The sequence below is a fragment of the Mytilus galloprovincialis genome, chromosome 7, assembly GCF_965363235.1.
Source record: "Mytilus galloprovincialis chromosome 7, xbMytGall1.hap1.1, whole genome shotgun sequence".
NCBI classification, from domain to species: domain Eukaryota; kingdom Metazoa; phylum Mollusca; class Bivalvia; order Mytilida; family Mytilidae; genus Mytilus; species Mytilus galloprovincialis.
Window position 1 is genome coordinate 67,426,415 of NC_134844.1, and position 19,642 is coordinate 67,446,056.

At 31.6% G+C, this 19,642-nt stretch overlaps 1 protein-coding gene across 1 annotated transcript in view; it reads right to left on the reverse strand.

Annotated features, from left to right (window-relative positions):
- The window catches only part of LOC143083525 (uncharacterized), a 40,977-nt gene extending 21,668 nt beyond the window's left edge, over window positions 1-19,309 (reverse strand). The window contains exons 1-4 of the mRNA XM_076259775.1: window positions 19,216-19,309; window positions 17,935-18,243; window positions 16,876-17,050; window positions 14,539-14,648 (exon numbers count right to left, since the gene is read on the reverse strand). Coding sequence (XP_076115890.1) covers window positions 14,539-14,648; window positions 16,876-17,050; window positions 17,935-18,243; window positions 19,216-19,267 — 646 coding nt within the window. The 5' untranslated portion in view covers window positions 19,268-19,309. The remainder of the gene's footprint in view (window positions 1-14,538; window positions 14,649-16,875; window positions 17,051-17,934; window positions 18,244-19,215) is intronic.
- Between the last annotated feature and the right edge of the window lie 333 nt (window positions 19,310-19,642).

Below are 19,642 nucleotides of genomic sequence, written 5' to 3' on the forward strand. Positions count from 1 at the left end.
CAATCTAGGTAAACATGTAAAAATCGTTCTTAAAAACTAAACAACTCTAAGAGATGATTATCATATATTTTGTTTTACATTTTGACCATAAGGCACAGGTCTGTATGTCAATTTAACGATTTCGAAATCTAAGAATAATTTACAAATATATGTGTGCATTAAAAAATTAGATGTGTACCTGAAATTCTCATTTTTGTTAAATGAATATTATTTAACAATTTTAATAGTGATATAATTTCTTATCATTACAACCATAACAGTACATGAAATTGGAATGCAATTGAAAAGTAGTTTAACATTAACTAAATTACCATAGTATGTTATTTAAAAAAAAATGCTCAATTAAACAGAACAATTACATGGAAAATTAAAAAAACATTTGTTCAGAGAACAATTGAAGGTCTTTCAACATGTAAGAAATTATGAAAAGAAGCTAGTACTGATGCAATACATAAGATATTTCAATATACTTTTGAGTGAAATAAGGGAGATACTTTGCTACTTATTGTGAGGTAAATGTCTACTCCGGTCTGATATGATAGCTTCTTTCACACTGATTCCAAAAATATATATTCTAAATGTAAGATGGCGAAATCTCCCATTTATTGCAATTGTCTATGCACCCTTTCAACCAAAATTTATAAGTTACGACATGTCGCAACTAACAATTTAATAAAACAGTTTGTCGATATGTTATATATAAGCGAAAATAAGCCAACATCAAAATTTATAATATAATCTTGACCTTTGACCTTGACCTAATTATCATTTTTTGGACCAAGGACCTTAAATCAAAATACCATAGGTCTCTATCACTTATTGTTTACTAGTTAGAAATGCATATTACTAATAGAAAATGCATAAGGGGAAATAACCCTCATATGGAGTGTTCATTGCTTCGGTTAAAATAGGACAAATCATGCAAAGGATATAACGAGCAAGTTAATGAAATAAATTTGACGCTTTCTTCAGCGGTTACGGAGGAGATCTACACACAAGGAAAACAGTGTTCTGGGAAATAACTCTTAGAAAGGAAATTGTTCGTCCTAGCAGGGTGAAATTTAAAAACGCATGAACTATACGATACCTTATGAGAAATATCTAAGCGACATATTGCGATACAAATATTTATCGGAAGACCAAATAAGGCGGAAGAAAAAAAATAATCAAAAGAAATACACAGAAAAGTGGATAAACCTGATAATAATCAGAACAAATACATCATTGTACAATAGGTCTTTCCACAGAAAAGTGGAAAGACCTAATAATAATCAGAACATAATTTATACAATAGGTCTTTCCACAGAAAAGTAGAAAGACCTAATAATCAGAACAAATACAATGGGGATTTCCACAGAATAGTGGTGGAAAGACCTAATTATAATGAATTACACATCAATACTATTAAATTTTCAATTAACTCAACTTGACCTTTGAAATGTTCATTCAGTTACCACAAATTATTCATTCTTTCTAAAATTGAAAAGACAATAAAAAAGATAGAATTTAAATTGGTAAATTTATCATGTTTATGTTATATTTTTCAACTACAATAAAAAGAAATGTAGATATGTGGAGTGAACAATTTAAACCGAAAACCATTGGGTTTCCAGTTTGAATGGTTTTACATTATTAATTTTGGGGCCCTTTATAGCTTGTTGTTCGGTGTGAGCCAAGGCTCCGTGTTGAAGGCCGTACATTGACCCATAATGGTTTACTTTTATAAATTGTTATTCATGTTATTTGGATGGAGAGTTGTCTCATTGGCACTCACACCACATCTTCCTTTATCCAATGAATAAAAAATTGGACAAAAATGACAAATGTAATGCAAAATAAAGACGCTTGTTTCTATATCTAATGCAGCAATGTCCATAATGTTAGTCGTGTTAGTTTTAATTTATAACTGTTCGAATAATCGTTCATACAACTGTTTCAAACAGTTCTGGAACAGTTCTACCTAATAGGAATTCTAGCGTAGTAGATCTGTTCTGGGTAGAACTATCACGTCAGGTTCTAAACATCAGATTCAGTTCTAGTTTATAACTTTCTAAATCTGAATTAGTGTTAATCTGCAAGAGTCTGTTATATGGTATAACTCATATGATTTATTTAAGAATGTGATTTTCAAGTGACACAAAGAAGTAATATATGATTTGCTATTAAGGAGACGACAGCTAGCTAGATTTGACCTTTAATGTCATGCTATAGAAAATAACATTACATATTTTAAGTAATTATAGTTAATGAAATACGTTTTTATTCTGTGATTCACGAATGTTTATATTTATTCTAACCAACCAAAGGTACTTTTGTATAGTATTATGAATAAGCAGTGGGACAATGAGGATATTAACTTGTTATATTTTACTTATTTCTGTTCTGAAGAAAGGCAATTGTAGAGGTTCATGATACATGTGACTGTCCCTCTTGTATTACGTTGCAAACATTTGAATAAACAGTGATCATATCGTGTTCTTACACAAAAGTTAACCTGACATTATCAGATCTTAGTTAAGGATACAAGTTAGGTTAAGGTAATGTAACTTTAGATTCCCGAAAAAATACTATCAATATTCATTATCTGTTCTACATGTTTAATGGTAGAACTGTCCAAAAACGATACAAGTTTAAAACTGTAATGATATGTGTTGTTATCAGAATTGTCCCAAAAAAATGGACGAAAGATATCAAATTTATAAATTGAAAATAAACTGACAACGCCATGGCTTAAAAAGAAAAAGACAAATAGACAAAATAGCACAAAAAACACAACATAAAAAACTATAGACTAAGCAACACGAACCCCACCAAAACTGGTGGTAATATCATGTGCTTCAAAACTTTAAAGAGATCCTGCTCCATATGTGGCACTCGTGTAGCTCATGTTATTACATACCTGGTAAATGGTCTAATTCGGAAGGTCACATTTGTGAAAAGGGAAAAGGATTGTAGTTGCGACATAAGGAACATATCTGATATCATCTGTGAAACAGTTATTCTATAACGGTCAACCAACCAAGTCTATACAACCAAGGAAGAACAGTAAAAATCTTTAAGGGTTAGACATATTTTTCCACAAACTGCTCTAAAGGTGATCGAAGAGTAGTTTTTAAGTGTATATTTTATATACATTGAATAGCTTGTTGACTTTTACATCTTTTTATCTTTTGATTTCTAGATAAATTTTCAGGAACAAAATCTAGACGAAAAGTGCTTCCTTTAGTTTAGGTTAGTTACTCTAAAAACAGTTTGTAAAATTTGTTTAAATAAGTTCTGACGTCAATGAAGTTAGATCTGCAAAATAAAATTTAATATTCCGTAGGTACATTCTTGATACAATGTATTAAAATCTTGAACCTTGATCCTTTTAACATGTTTAAGATATCACTCTTGGATTTTTGAAGAATTCTACTATTTAACTGTCTTAAATTTCAATATCAATACTTACAGCATGTTTTAACCATGTGTTAGTCATGTCTTACATGTTGTGGGGGCATCTATGTTCTTTACAAAAGTATTTGTCTTTTGAAATGAAGTCTGTTAAGGTGATTCTACCGTTTGTCTTAGTATAATCGCCAGTACTACATTTTGCTTTCATACTATAATATATATTCTGCCTTAATTTTTCTTGTATGCTTTCAATGTTATCACACAGTTCGTTCAAAATTGTCCGATATACATTATCCTCTACAAAACCCCATTTCCATATCTGCAGGGATATACAATTATGTGAAAAGCAGATAATAAATCTACTAAGTTCGTCTAAGTAAAATACTGCTTTCCCTCTATATATAGATTCAACTTTACAAACTTTATATTTTCGAATGAAATGGAACAAAATGTGATTGAAAAATGCAAAAGGAAGAAATATAAATTCAAGAACCAACCAAGGTGTCATTACGTCATTAGAGTTATTTGGAATAAATTCATTCCTGATAGATTTGATTGAAGGTGAATTTGCAATCATGCACGGCAAGTAGTAAGAATCTGACTTCTGACTATTGTCGATGCTTTTATCTTGAACTTGTAGTCTTATGATGATGTCAAACTTTTCCATGACATTTAGTACATGCGCCTTATGGTCCTCGAACTTCAATTCTGGCTCTTTTTGAAATAGCTGATTGATTAATAAATCTGATAATTCTCCTGAATTTTTCAGCTCATTCCAAGCAGTTGGACAAATTAAATTATGATTTCTTTTCTCAGTATGACAATCACATACAAGGCATCTAAAACATTGCACTAACCAATCTGGCTGCAGAATTATGTATTCACTGATCTCTGTAAAAAAGATTAAATTTCCGATTTGATGCTGGTAATTAAGGAAAGAAACGAGATCATTTTCGTCTATCGAATTCTTTTGAGCTAATTTCTCCATATTATCCCACGAATAAACATGTATGTTTGCATCTTTTAAAACTGCAAGCGCAGTTTCTAGTTGAATCCACTTTGTAGGAAGTTTTTCAGCAAAGTAATTCATATCCAATGCAATGTCTGAAATACGCTTTCTCAATTTCTCAATTTCCATTTTATCTTCTTCTGTAAACTGTGTATTCGAAATAAAAAAGATGCCTCTGTTGTGATTAAACTTTCTTTCTTTGCCAAAATTTTGATAAAGTTTATCTGTATATTTTTTCCTATCTTCAACCTGTTGAAAACAATATGTATAGTATGTTAATTTGCCCAAAACAAAGGAAATAGTTGATGTTTTGGAAATTTATCTATGACGTCATTTTATAACAATAATCCAGTCGTGTGATAGACAATGCGTGGTTCTGTTGTGCTGTTTTTATGTACTGCCCTAAATTGTTTTACGTTTTCTTTTTTATTCTGTGCTTATTCAGCATTTCGGTGTTGACATGGGTATCAATTATAGTGTCATTGTTTTAATAAATGCACTGTTTGCAAAAGTATGAATTATTCTAAATACTAAGGATTTTCCTATCCCAGGCAGAGATAACCTTAGCCGTATTTCCTCAACTTAATTTAGAATTTTGGGTCATCAATGCTCTTAAAACTTGTTTGGCTTTCTGACTTCTTTTATCTGAGCGTCACTGATGAGTCTTGTGTAGATGAAACGCGCGTCTGGCGTATTGATTGATCAGCCTGGTACCATTGATAACAATTAGCATGTCGAAAACTATTATAATTGTATTGTTTATTTGTGTATTATCTGTCCTGAATGTTCTTGAATATGTTTGTACTGTAGTCCTGTCATGTATTAAATTTCCAGTATCAAGCCAGGAACATGACGGGTGTTTTTTTAATGTTACATTTAAAATGTTCTTTTCTCTGTGTGTAACATTATTGTTTGTTTGTCTTGTTAAACTTTAGTATGTCTATTGTTTTGTTGTTTTCATTTTATAGATTTTCCCTCGACTTTACTTTGTAACCCGACGGTATAGTGTTGCCCTTATTCATTAAACATGTTAAAATGAAGTTCATGTGTGTGCATATATTAATAATACGGAGCATGCAATGTGCGTATTAAATATTCAGCAAATCGACTTATATATGACAACAGTTTAATTTACCTGCATCAATGTGAACTAAATAATAAATGTTCTTGAATATAAGATTAACAGTAAAAACACAGAGGAGCCACAAACTCAAACCTTTTGTTACCAAAGTATATAGCTTATAATGCATTTGAGTGAAATCAAATCAATTCACGTTTGCAGTGCAAGGAATACATAACATACAAGTCGTTTCTCTCTTCAAAATGTTCAAGCGTCTTACAACATACGACTTATGAGTTTGAATATCCCAGTGCTGTCATTATCCTTTCATTAACTAGAATATATCCACATCCTTTTGCAACCCACTTGATAAAGTAATTACTCAAATTACACAAACAATGAGTTAACCTTGGCAATGTATAAAAAATGGAATAACATGTGTAACCCCGCTGCATGTTTGCGCCTGTCCAAAGTCAGGAGCCTCTGGCCTTTGATAATCTTGTATGGTTTTTTAATTTTTGTTTCTTATGTTTTATTCGGATTTTAGTATGACGTCCATTATCACTGAACTAGTATACATATTGGTTAAGGGACCAGCGGACGGACTCCTCAGGGTGCAGAAGTTTTTCGCTGCATTGGTGACATTCGGCTGTTGTCTGCTCTATGGTCGGATTGTTGTCACTGTGACACGTTCCCCATTTTCATTCTCAATTTTAACTATAAAGACTCTGCTCTCCTTGTATTTTCACCATTTATTCTGTTTACATTATCTTTATTTTCTATCATACGTTTTATAGTGTTTAACTTGCATATTTCAGCCGGTGTCTTATGAAAAAAACATTCCTTACCTGACCCAAGTATATCCTTCAAATGAAGAGCTATAACTGTTTAAATGTGTAAAATATTAAGGTGTTTTTTTAAATGAAAGCCTTAAGACTTGAAAACAATGATCATGTATGTTCGTCTGAACGACAAACAAACCAATTAAAGGAAAAAGGGTTGAAAAGGGTGAGCGGGATGGACTATGTTGCCCAGATGAGAATTTGTCTTTTGTTTAAGACCTTTTTTTATACAACTGAACCTTTAGAAACACGTGCGATCATGTATGGAATAAAAAGTATGCTCAATGATACATCAATACGGATAGAGTATAGTGTTAACTTGATACATTTTTCACGTTTTATTATAATAGTAATTTCTTTCCAAATATGTAAATGCTCGATATTACAGAACCGAGCATTTAAAAGAAATGGGGGTATGCTTTAGTCGAATTATTGCTATTATTAAAAACCATTCTAAATCAAGTTCAAGTAATCACATCCATTTCAATCAAAGATGATCACGTGTAATGAAAAGAGAGGCGAAGGGAACATTCAAATAAATTTGTAAACAGTTATATTGCAGATAATGCAATGAAAATTAAGTCATGGATAACTGATATATGCTATAAAACTTCATTTACCTTAACATCATGAAAAAATCAATACAAAATATTGATTATCCAACACTTCTCGGTTCTGAAATGCATAGCTTTTTGAAATATATTACACTTTTTTCTTACTTACTATAATATTTCAATGTCTACGACATTCGTCTCAAATCATCAAATGACACAAGAAGTAAAGAAAACGTCTTTCAGACAAAAACCTACAGTATTATAATTTACGTGTACGGTTGTTTAAAAAAGATATACATTTAAGTTGCATTATGATATACATGTATTTACCTTTTCAAACTTGTCGGTACCAGTACAAACCATTATAACAGGTGGACACAATTTGTCTGCTGAATGATCTTTACAAAAACAATGAACACTGTCAAACCAAAAGTCAATATAGTCTGAAAATAAAATCGAAGTAATGTTTGTTATTCCCTGTCTGTTATATAGCACAAGTGTGTTGTAATCCTTGGGCTATACATTGTGACTACAACAAAGACGTTTTCAGAGCCATTTAAGTTTTTGGGTTTTTTTTCTTTGAAATTGTTGATCGATTTTGACAGATGCAACAAACTAGAGGCACCTGAATCGTCACAATGGAAATGCAATTGTATATTGAAAAAACAACTCCCATCATACCTCTTATAATACGTACATCTCAATTTGTTCTTTAATCAAGTCTTCTTTATTCTGTTCTAATTACATTCATCTTCGTTTTACTAAAGGCCCTGTAAGGATCACACACCCTTAATCATTCATTCAGCAAGACATGGCCGTCTTAATTTTTACATTGCACTTGTTTCTCTTTATAACAAGTCCTAATGCATTCAACTCGAGACTATGTTATTTATCTTTTTTATGTCAGGATAACACTAGTTATTCGTTTACCAAATATACAAAATAAACAATTGGCAAAATATTTAATCTCCTTACTTGTGGTTTTGGTCATATGGATACTTGTTTAGATATTGTACTTGTTTTCTGTTTCAACATGTTTATTACATATTTTTAGATAATAATCAAATAGTGTACCTTTTACCCTTAGAACATTTAGCAAAATCTTGTTTGGAAAGGTTTTAAATGTCAAAGAGTAGAAAGATTGCGAAAAATACGGAGACCTTAATGTTCATGATTGTAGGCAACAATAAAATAGAAAATACAAGAACACTTTTTATATGACGACAAAAAATGCTGTGAATTGATAAGACGACCATTGGTTTCGATTTTTTTTTCTTACTTGTCATTATATATGTTACATTTTGTATAGTTAACTTGATCAATAAACCTTTTTACATTTTCCTGTCCAGTAGCTTAAAAAACCATATACTACAGCTTTTCGGGGGACCGGCAACAACATTGACCAACGATTTATATGATCGGTGTGCGCAGTTGTTTTGTTAACAATTGACAATGGTATATACTAAACATCTATATATATTGAGAAATAAAACGCAATCAGTTGGAAACAGGAATGTGAGGCAATACGTAGCCATGACCCAAATCAATTATTTTTAGTGTATATTAAGCTCTTCAACGGTTTCGGTACTTATACATTTTCTTTATGTCTCTTCAACGGTTTCGGTCTTATACATCTTCGGATTTCAAATGTTTGGCTTTGAGCGTTTCTGATGAAGGTAAATCCTGAAAAGCGCTTCTGACGCAAGAAATTATTAAACGTGTTGTTTTCAATTTTTTTTAATTTGTTGAGAAAAACTAGTAGTTTGGAGAATTATTTCAAAAGGAAATATCATAAAGAATTTGTCAACCAAGTTAAATGGTGCGAAGACATTAACTTCATACTTCCATATACTAGTATCTACAATGTGCAAAATATGAGGTAAATGGCCAAAGAAAAAGAGATAGTTCATGCAATTGTCCATATATTTGCAAGACCTTATAACCCCTTTCTTGTAAAAAAATACCAAATATCAAAATATTTAAGATTTATTGGATCCTTCCGTCTAGAAAAAAAAGCAGTCACATAATTTTCAAACACAAATCTTTTAAATATATTTAAATATTTGTTGTACCATGAATGACTCCGTACATGGCGAAATTAAAAGGCTCGTAATTTGTCTATGACGTTTCAATGGTCTGTATTGAAAACAGAAAGAGTTTTTATCACAATGTTATATTTCTGTAAAGTGTACAGGATGACATTGCAGATACATTTACGATGCTAGTACTAAATTTGTAATATTAGTAGATCATCTAACAAAAGGCAAAGGTTTCAGAACTAGAAAACAGCTGAGGATAACTTGTAAACTAGAGCAAAAGAAAAAGAGAATATTGATACATGTAACTGCAACGTACAAGATGCATGTTAAACATTGACGTAACAGTCATAGGTTTAATGTTGAAAAGCGTAAAATTTAATTATTCCAAATCAGTGCTGTTTCTTCTGAATTATGAAGTCTCAACTCATCAGATCATTGAATAAGTCTGGTTATAACTGGAAATTTAAAGATATATATAACTGACCATTTAAGATATTTACATACTATGACTGTATGTATCTATCAAAACACTATTCGTCTAGATTGGCTACGTTTGGTAAGAAATTGTCATACAATGACAAACATGTTCAGTAAAACTCAATTAAACAATTACCATAATTTTTATATTGTAATACTCTGTTTAAAACAAAACATGTCTGTTTACTTAAGTCAGATACTTCACTGCAGATATGTGCAAATAAAACAGTCTACAACAAATAACATCTCTATACGAAAGAAACAGTGGACAATCAGGTTCATGAATCAATATAATGATTTATCAATAAAAAGCTATACAATGCTATAGGGGCATACGCTAGAAACACAATCGTTTGATTATTTTGTAATGCATGATATACATTGGTTATAAATTTACCTTCAATACAGTAACAATCATCTTCATTGTGTGTTATAGGTTTAATATCGTCCTCAATATCTGCAACAAGAAGATAGATTGCATGTTGCGTAAAGAATGTCTGGTGTGTGGCATAATAGTCTTGTTGGCCGGCAAAATCCCAAATACCACATTCTACTAAATCATCGGCCTCCCTTCTTTCTTTTTGTGTCCTTGCACTGGACAGAATTTCATCCATTTTATGAATCATCATTTCAGTAATTTGGTCAACAGACATTGTATGAACATCAGGTACTTCATGATTAATCAAATTAATATTTTCTTGTTTTTCACGTTTGTTTGCATTGCGTAATATATTGACGTCTGCGTTGTTGGTTGCTAAAGAGATTCCTAACTTTTCGGTGTCAATGTCCTTCTTATTAGATAGAAGCGGTTTCTGGCCGTTTTGTTTCTTTTCTATTCCCGATAAATATTCCTGAGAGGTAGTTGGTATCTCTTTATTATGCCTCGTTTCTAATACATATGGTACAGATGCATTCCCTAAATGTTTACATGACCCATGCAAAACTGGTTGTTCCGTATAAAGAGCCAGCTGCATCCTTTTTAATATTTCTTTATTTTGTGTGTCAACTACAATGATATTATATGAAAACACATACATTATAAGTGAATACGCAACAAAAGTACTTTTAACGTAAATAAATTCTTAATTCAATGTTATGACTTTCGGCCTCATTTTACCTTTTCATAACCCTTGAATTAATCATGATTTTACGAAATGGAAAGAAAACACTAAACACCAATCCTTCAAGGATATTCACGTGCTCTAGAAACTTATTCCAAATATTAATTCAACCGCCGTCAATCGAAATTCCCCATCTAAAAGCACTTGTTATAATTGTGTTTAAGGTGGCAATGCTGCTGCAGCCAGATTACTAAATGAAAATGCACGTGGATATCCAAAAATATTTCCGTGCAATGCCAGAAAATGACAATATAAAAAAGAAGAAGTGGTATGATTGCCAATGAGACAACTATCCACAAAAGACCAAAATGACACAGATATTAACAAGTATAGGTCATCGGTCGGCTTTCAACAATGAGCAAAGCCCAGTCAAATATGTAATTCCCTGTTTAAAGTTTACACTTGATAAACTGTAGCGATTGTCCTATATGGAAAAGCAAGTATTCCAATGAAACAAATGCATGCAAAAGACATGCATGTACAGTATGTGTATGACACAAGCCATAGTCGGTATCATAATTTCGAAAATTTTAAATCTTTATTAAAATCATTTTGGTTCTGGATAAAGGATCTAAGAGTCTTTTCTTTTGGCAGTTACCCCAGTATTTGTAGACAACTGTTGTTCTGTGAAAACATAATTTTTAATCAACTATTAAAATTAATATAAAAAAGCATGTACAAAGGGAATGTGTACGCGAAGTGTTTACACTTTATGTTCCTTCAAATGCATCTTTCTCAAGTTTATAAATTGAATGAATACACCTATGTGTCTTCTTAAATGTGTCAATAATGCAACTAAATTAATATTTGATTTGCATCTAGGGAATACAAAGGTTGCTTACCCTCACCAACAAACCATTTGCCATCATTTCTTCTAATTTGGCATCTTCTGTTTATTTCAATTCCATCGGTGCTTTTTCCATCATATGCGCCGTTTTCTAAGAATAGTAGTCTACGTACAAGACTTGTCTTTCCAACACGATCTTTGCCAATGACCTGAATTCTGACATATTGTCTGGTCTCTTGTCTTGATCTAATTGCATCCATATACGTTTCTATGCTAATTGGAGGTTCTAACAACAGGAAAATTACAAATGGACATAATAAAGATTGATGCATACATAACAATAGGTAGTTCAAGTAAAGATATTATAATTATTTTAACGACTGTCAATGATCTACTTGGAAATGAAGACAAAATTCCGACTTTATTGAACAGTTAAATCAATTGTAAATGTATATACGCTGAAATATTTGTTATGATTCAACATCAATATAACTCACTGAAAACTAATCCATAAATGACCTTATATGGTTTCATATGTATTTATCATGCATGTGTTGTATTTGTCAAAAAGTTATCACGTCAATAACTTATGTAATTATTCTTAATTGGTGGAATCTTTGTATTTATGAACAAATAATTCAGAAAACTAATGTTTTCAAATGAGCCCTCATACCGTCATCATGGTTTGTGATTTAATGTTTTAGTTGTCAATCGATCAAATATGATTTGCAAGTAATTGTTTGATATTAAGATTAACCATAGATGCATACTGTCATTAGAGGACAATAACCCATAAATGCAGTGAATTGATTGTATCAGTTTTATGTAGACGAAACGCGCGTCTGGCGTATAAAATTATAATCCTGGTACTATTTACTTACATTTTTGTTGATGTTTTACGTGCCGTAATGAGGATTATTTCTTGTACCTTTACAGTTTCGGTATTCTATTATAGTTTTTGCAATCATAAGTAAATTCAAGTCGTCAAAGTCGTTAATCATCTGTCAATAATACACAACTCAAATCTTTATTTTGTTAGAAACAGATCGAATGTAGATCTTGACATACATTGAATTTTGACCAGACAGGTAATGTCGATATATCAGAGTTTTCAGGTTAACAGACCTGACTTGAATTTTCTCTAATGTTTACCTTAGGATACAACGATAATGTCTGTTAATTGACAGGATCACATACACTGATAAACAGAAGTGCCATGAGCGATTCATACGTCCTTGAAGTTTAAGCATTTAAATGCAACAAGGATAAGAAAAATGTTATGGTATGGTAGTAAACGGTATGATTGAATTGCTATTATGTTTTGAAGAGTAAATTGACAAGTTCGGCCAGAAATACTTATTTGGGCATTATGGTTCACTGACCACATTTTCCGCGTAAATTTCCCCTATTTGTTATACTTAGAAAGATCATTGTCAAACACGCAAATTGGTAAATAAAGGCGATATAATATTTTCAATCGGGACAAAAAAAATGTCATTTGAGGACAATCACTCATTTAAGGACTACATTGAATGTGATAGGCTTGGTGGAATGGAAAAATGGTAGATCCAGACATTAATATGTTTTGATGGTACACTATTGTTTTAGATAAGGGTTAAGGTTAGTTACTAATAAAATGTTTAAACCCGCTGTATTTGTGTACACCTGTCTTAAGTCAGTAGATGAGACAGCTGTTTTTCCCTTTGAATGGTCTTACACTTGTAATTTTTAGGGCCCTTTATAGCTTGCTGTTCGATGTGAGCCAGGCTACAAAGAGTCATTCAAGTCATAAACTACTTCATAGGCTAACCTCTTGCATATTTTGCATAAGTGATTATTGAACAGACATTTCATGAATACTTTGACCTAAATCTATTAAAACAATATCTCCAAAATCAATAGAACACTGCATCTCTTATGATATATTACAAACTCGAGTTAGGAAACGTTTTCATCAATTTAAAGGCCAACAATATTGTGTACCTTGTCACACATTATAAAGTTAAGACTCATAATGGCTTTGGTTTCTGTGGATTCATTTATTTTCGTGGGTATCAATTTTCGTGTATTGCTGAAAACTTGCATATTAGTGGATATTTGATTTCGTGGTTTTGCCAATCTCAGTAGACAAAGCCTATTGAAAATATGATATTCGTTGAACATTTGAATTCGTGGTTCAGCTGTTCCAACGAAACACATGAAAATTGGTATCTAAAGAATAATAATGAATCCACAGTATACTACTAACCAAGTTTAACTTTGACGAGCTCAATAAGTTTCTAAACGGTAAAACAAATATCAAAACTTTCAAAGAAACAACAACCCGACGAAAACTCTACATAGCCGAAGGCCATCAATGGGTCATCAACAAGGCGATACAAATCCCGCACCCGAAGGCGAGCTTCAGCTTGCCCCTAAACAAAAAATGTACCAGTTCAGTGTATTTATATATAAATACTTCTAATTTCCAACAAAGGAAATGGAATAATGTTAAAAAATTATTTGCAAACAAGAAAGGCGTATGAGAGTAATTACTAATGAATCATAACACATCAATGTTTTACTTATAAATATAATTACTTACCTATTAAAGGTACATCTTCACTTGAACCTGAAAATTAAGTTGGAAATAGCTGTTTATTGAATGATAAAACTGATAAACAGCAGGACTTAACATCATCTGCCAGATATTTTTTAAATGTTTCTGGTAGATAAATCGTACTTGTACATAGTTTGAGTGCTTTGTTAATATAGTTTAGTCAAATAAACGCATGAAATACATTCAATAAAAAACAAAACATAACATAACAAAACAAAACAAAACAAAACAAAACAAAACAAAACAAAACAAAACCAAGGCAAAAACTGCCAACACTAGAATCGCAAAATGGTATCCATAATATTTTCATTTTCGTAAATCTATTGATACTGAAAATTATGTTATGGTATGGTTCTAAAACATGAGCAAATATAATTTGTATCTTGATATTTTTTTGTTCCAATAAATTTTTCTTCTAACTTGTATGTTTTCAACTATATGCAAGGCAAACACTGTTCTTGTCTTTAATAAATTTATTGCAGAGAATTTGTGATTTTATAATGGCAGTATTTCGTTGTTTGAAACTAATATATTGGTTTTGATGATATCAGCTAAATCGTTTCTAGAATCAAACGGGTAATCAAGTTTTTTTTGGAATAAACTCATCAAGCAAACAAAAACCTTTTGAAACCAAGAATGTGTTAAATATCAAATTACCTTCAATACTGTTCCTTGTATTTCTGTGTCTTTCTTTCCTACGTTTCCAAAAACAAATTATGAAAATAGCAACTAACACTGCTGTGGAAACTCCAAGTATAATACCAGCACTAGAATCAATAAAATATACTAGAGTCAATGCATAATGACAATAGCTTGTATACGTTAATTGATAATGATAATAATACTCCAAACTTAGTAAACAGTTGGCACGCCATGCATATGAATAACAACTTTCATATTCCTGACATTTTCTAAACATTTATAGATATAGCCTGGTTTTGTAGCAATATTAATCTCTCAGTTGTATGACAATCGTACTCTTAAATTATAACACCTCTAGAACATAAAATTGAGAATGGAAATGGGGAATGTGCCAAGGAGACACAACCCGACCACAGAGCAAACAACAGCAGAAGGTTACCAACAGGTCTTTAATGCAACGAGAAATTCCTGCACCCGGAATTGTATGTTTGCTCCTTAGACACCATCAGGTTTGAGGGCACATAGCAATAAGTTTTTCTTTAAAACTTGACCATTACCAAATTGAGTTAATAACTTATTGAAGAAGCAAGTACTTTATTACTGAGATAATACAAACACAAAATCTATTTGAGGTATTCAAATTTCTTCACTGTGGTTTTATGCACTTCTATCCCTTAGGTAGAGACCCCCTTGCTAAACGTGCACTTCAATTTTTTTTAACTTTGTTTTTATTGCTGTCTTACACATTGTCATGTATCTCTTTCCTGTGTAAAATACTGTCAATGTTTTTATTTTTCATTTACATGATTCGTGCACTATTGACAGTATTGACAAAATATAGAATGTCAGGCTTATAACATTTTTTGGGGCTTTTTCTTCTAAACCGTGTAATGGTACGTTCATAATTTTGGTAAATAACATTTACAATAACGAACATACTTCAATGTGTACTGATCTTTGTAAGTCCTATGAAGGAGAAACTTTCTGCTTTAGAATATATTTAGTCAAAGATAATCAATTTGGAAGCCACTATGACAGTACATCTACCATTTACATGATTTATAATTCTAACAACTCAATAATTTTCGACAAATTAAATAAAAATCAATACGCTCTCATTTATTTTCATAATGCCGGAGATGTTTTTGAATCCACGATTTAATCCGTTGAACAGAAAACAAATTTGAAAAAAATCTGAACAGGATATTTAGATAAAGAAAGTTGAATCGAGGCTGCCATAAACGGCATGACCATTTAGAAATGCCACTCCTGTTTTGTTAATCGGTTAAAGTTGTTGAGTGCCGTCTGATTATCATGAACAACACACGGCCGAATGAACAATACTGCTTATTTTTCGTCATCAAATTCAGACACATGGCAGTCTTCTTAATTTGTTTGTATATCTTGTTTAAGTTACTGTTTTCACAACAAAATACTAATTATCATTCTTAAGTCTAATTTTTAAAATGAAACTTTACTGTCAAGGTTACGGTGGGGTATCCCTGTGAAATACTGTCTTATTGTCCAGAAGAACAATTTGTTTGCGATTTGTTGGAATACAATTGGGTTTTAATGCCCGTCAGCATCATATTTTATTTGGCTATGTAACCTTTTAATTTGACACTTTTGTCTATGAAAAACGCGTTTAGCGTATAAATACAAATCTGTTATCTACAACATGTCCAATGAGTTTTTAGAATAAACAGATATTAAGAAACAATGTTCAAATTCCAACTATGACTTTCTCGAAAAGTACTGAAATTGGCAATTAACGTGTTTCTCTTAATTGTATAACTATATACTGTGGATTATTAATATTCGTTGTATACCAATTTTCGTGTATTTTTCGGGTAAAGTGGAACCACGAAATTAGATATACATGCACGTTGTCCTCAATCCACGAAAATAAAGGAATCCACAGTTTCCGACATATCTTAGTGCGAAAAGGGAACAAAACTTACCGGATTGATTAACTGGGTGTTAAACGGTACATTTAGTCCAAGTCAGCTGTACCGGTAGGATTGTTAAACTCAAACATTAAACTATATATTCTTAGGATAATTTAACATAGTTGTTTCATATTGGTCCTGTAGTTTCAGATGATAAGGTTTGAAAAAAAATAATGACACCGACGTCAAGTGATTGCCATTTTTGTCTAGATCTCATGACCTCACGTATTACACTGGGGAAATTTTCAGTTTTCGGTAGACGGTCAGTATGAATTGATTTAATTGATATACAATATATATTAATTAAAGCAAAAAAAGAAAGAGTCAACGCTTATATAGCAATGTACAGATAAAAAGATAAAATAATCTTATGAATCCATTAAAAGTTAGTTTTCAAACTTACATTGTTCCAGCAGAAAATGTTTGGTTTCCAATTTTACCATTTTGCTGTGTAGTACTTATATCTCCAGCAGAAAAAGTTTGGTTACCAATTTGACCATTTTGCTGTGTAGTACTTATATCTCCAGCAGAAAACGTTCTGTTTTCAAAGGGACTATTTTGATGTGTAGTACTTACGTCTATAAAGAATAGATTATAAAATGAACAATGAATAAACATCAAATGAAGCTTTACGGATCACAAATACTTGGTCTAATATGCAACTTCAAAATCGTACGCAACAGCTTCAACCTTCTGTTGTATTTAAATTTACATTATTGATTTTATTTTCATAAAATTGATAGAATCAGTTTAATTAAGCTAACGTATAATTGTGTACCAAATACAATCCTGGTAATTTCCATGAACTTTTAGAATGCATCACAACGTATGCACTTTAAAGATGGAACGGGCGCCTGGGGTAACAAAACAACTGGTATAGAAGTAAGTAACGGAAACGTTCTCAACAGTTGGACTTATATTAAGTAAACATAACTATAAGAAGATGTGATATTATTGTCAGTGAGACATTTCTCGGAAAGAGAACAAAATGACATAAAAATGTACAAGAAGAGGTCAATGTACGGCCTTCACTAATAACGAAAATCCATACCGCAAAGTCGGCGATAAAAGGCCCCAACATAATAATGTAAATCAATTTAAACAAGAAAACTTATGGCCTGATTTATGCATAGAATAAATTACGAAAGTAAAAAAAAAAGACCACACTGCAATACTCGCTCATGACTCAGGAGAAGCACATACAGAATGTAACTGTTTTAGAATTTAACATGTTGTGTAAAATTGAGAAAGGCAATGGGGAATGTGTCAAAGCGACAATAACCCGACCATAGAGCAGACAACAGCCGACAATACATCAATGAGACAGTTGTTGTAGCATTGACAAATATCTGCCTTTGCTCAATTCTATTTCAACCCAAAAAATGTGCTTATATTATATACTGTTATATACCGCATTATATTTGGAAAACAACATATTTTCTAAGTGGTAACTTTAACTTACAATCAAACACATTCTCTTCTAGTAGATATTGTTGATCACCCAATGAAAAGTCATACACACATGAATATGCTATATTAAGATCTTGTTTAGTCAGATTTCGTATTACTAAGGTATATCCATCTGTTAAAACATATCCATCATATTTTTTATTCGGTCTCCATGTTTTGACATCTATAATTATTGTCCGTTGCTGTGGAGTGTACTTATCCCATCCTGCACTTTTAGGACAGCAGTTTGAAACATTGCAAACTAATGTCACATTTTGTCCATACTCTGTTATCTTTTTAAGAACTTTCCATTCTAAATTACCTACAATATTTGTTGTTTATGTTCTGTATAATTAAAGGGCTGCATTGTGCGTATGGTAACATGTAGACAATTAAAAATGATTATAACAAAAAAACCTATCTTCAACAGCTTACATAGTGTATGCAAGGCCAACACACTATGTGTTTGTCAAAACAAGAATCAAGTTATGTATTGTTATGTGAAAATTCAGATTTATAATGTGTTCTGCACACTGTTCCAATGCTTTAATTATTTGTGAAATGGACCTATAGATAGGTATACGTCGGCAGGAAGTAAAGCAGGAAAGTTTCAAAAAGAAGGCTTATAGTGCGTTAATAAACTCATCGTCAAAAGGTCACTAGTATGTTCGAAATACAAACAAATCGAACTCCTCTTCGATGCTCTCTACAGCAATATAATATCATTGTAAATTTATTGGCCTGGATAATTGATGCAAGCTAAAGACCTAACAAACCCTTCAGTCGCAGCAAACAGCAAAAGTGTTATTTTTCTTGACCGTGATAATTGGATTATGTCAATTATTCATACCTTATTATACATTGATTAGAAATTAAGGAAACGAATTGAAATCATCTCATACAACAGTTTTAATAATGGCGCATTGTTGCACTTGTCCAAGGTCAGGAATCGCTAGCCTTGTGATCGTCTTGAAATAATTTCTTTTTTTAAATATGGTTCATGGAACGTTTCGGAGATGGTGTTGAGTCTATTTTGTTGATTAGAAAATATAACTGTTTATGGGCCAAATGGAGCCAGTCGTTGAGAGCGGAATTTTCTCGTGGTAGACTTTAAAAAATCATTTGTGGCCCTGGGCCACATTCTGCTGTTTGTATCTTTTTTTATTTATCTCTTTAACACATTCCCCATTTTTATTCTCTTCTCTACTTATCAAGAATATTTTGTTTGGCAATTTACTTTAAATCGGTATTCAGTTGGGTTAATGATATGTAAATATTAGTTTCATGTACTCACCTTGTACTAGTAGACATCTAGTTAAAATTATAAATGCTACCAGATACGTCATATCTGTAATGCTTCATGAATCTAAAAAAATACATTATTGTTTTTACTATTAATAACCTGCAAAATGCTATTATTTTGAGTGCTTCTTCAAAAATAACAAGGATACAACAATACGGGATTAGTAAAAAGAAATTATGTATATTTGCAATTCGATTGAAATCAAATGAGTATTATATTCAAACATGATAGATTCATCGGGCATTCAAGTTCTTTCTCTGATTAGAAACAAGTGAAAATAAATTCATTAACAATTTTCTATTAACACAACCAGTGTATATATTTTTTTAGCAATAAGTAAATCTACAGACCGACTGCTGTTTTACAAATGCAGAAATGTCAAGTTTAACCATCTGTTTTCCCTTCCTGTTTCACATTC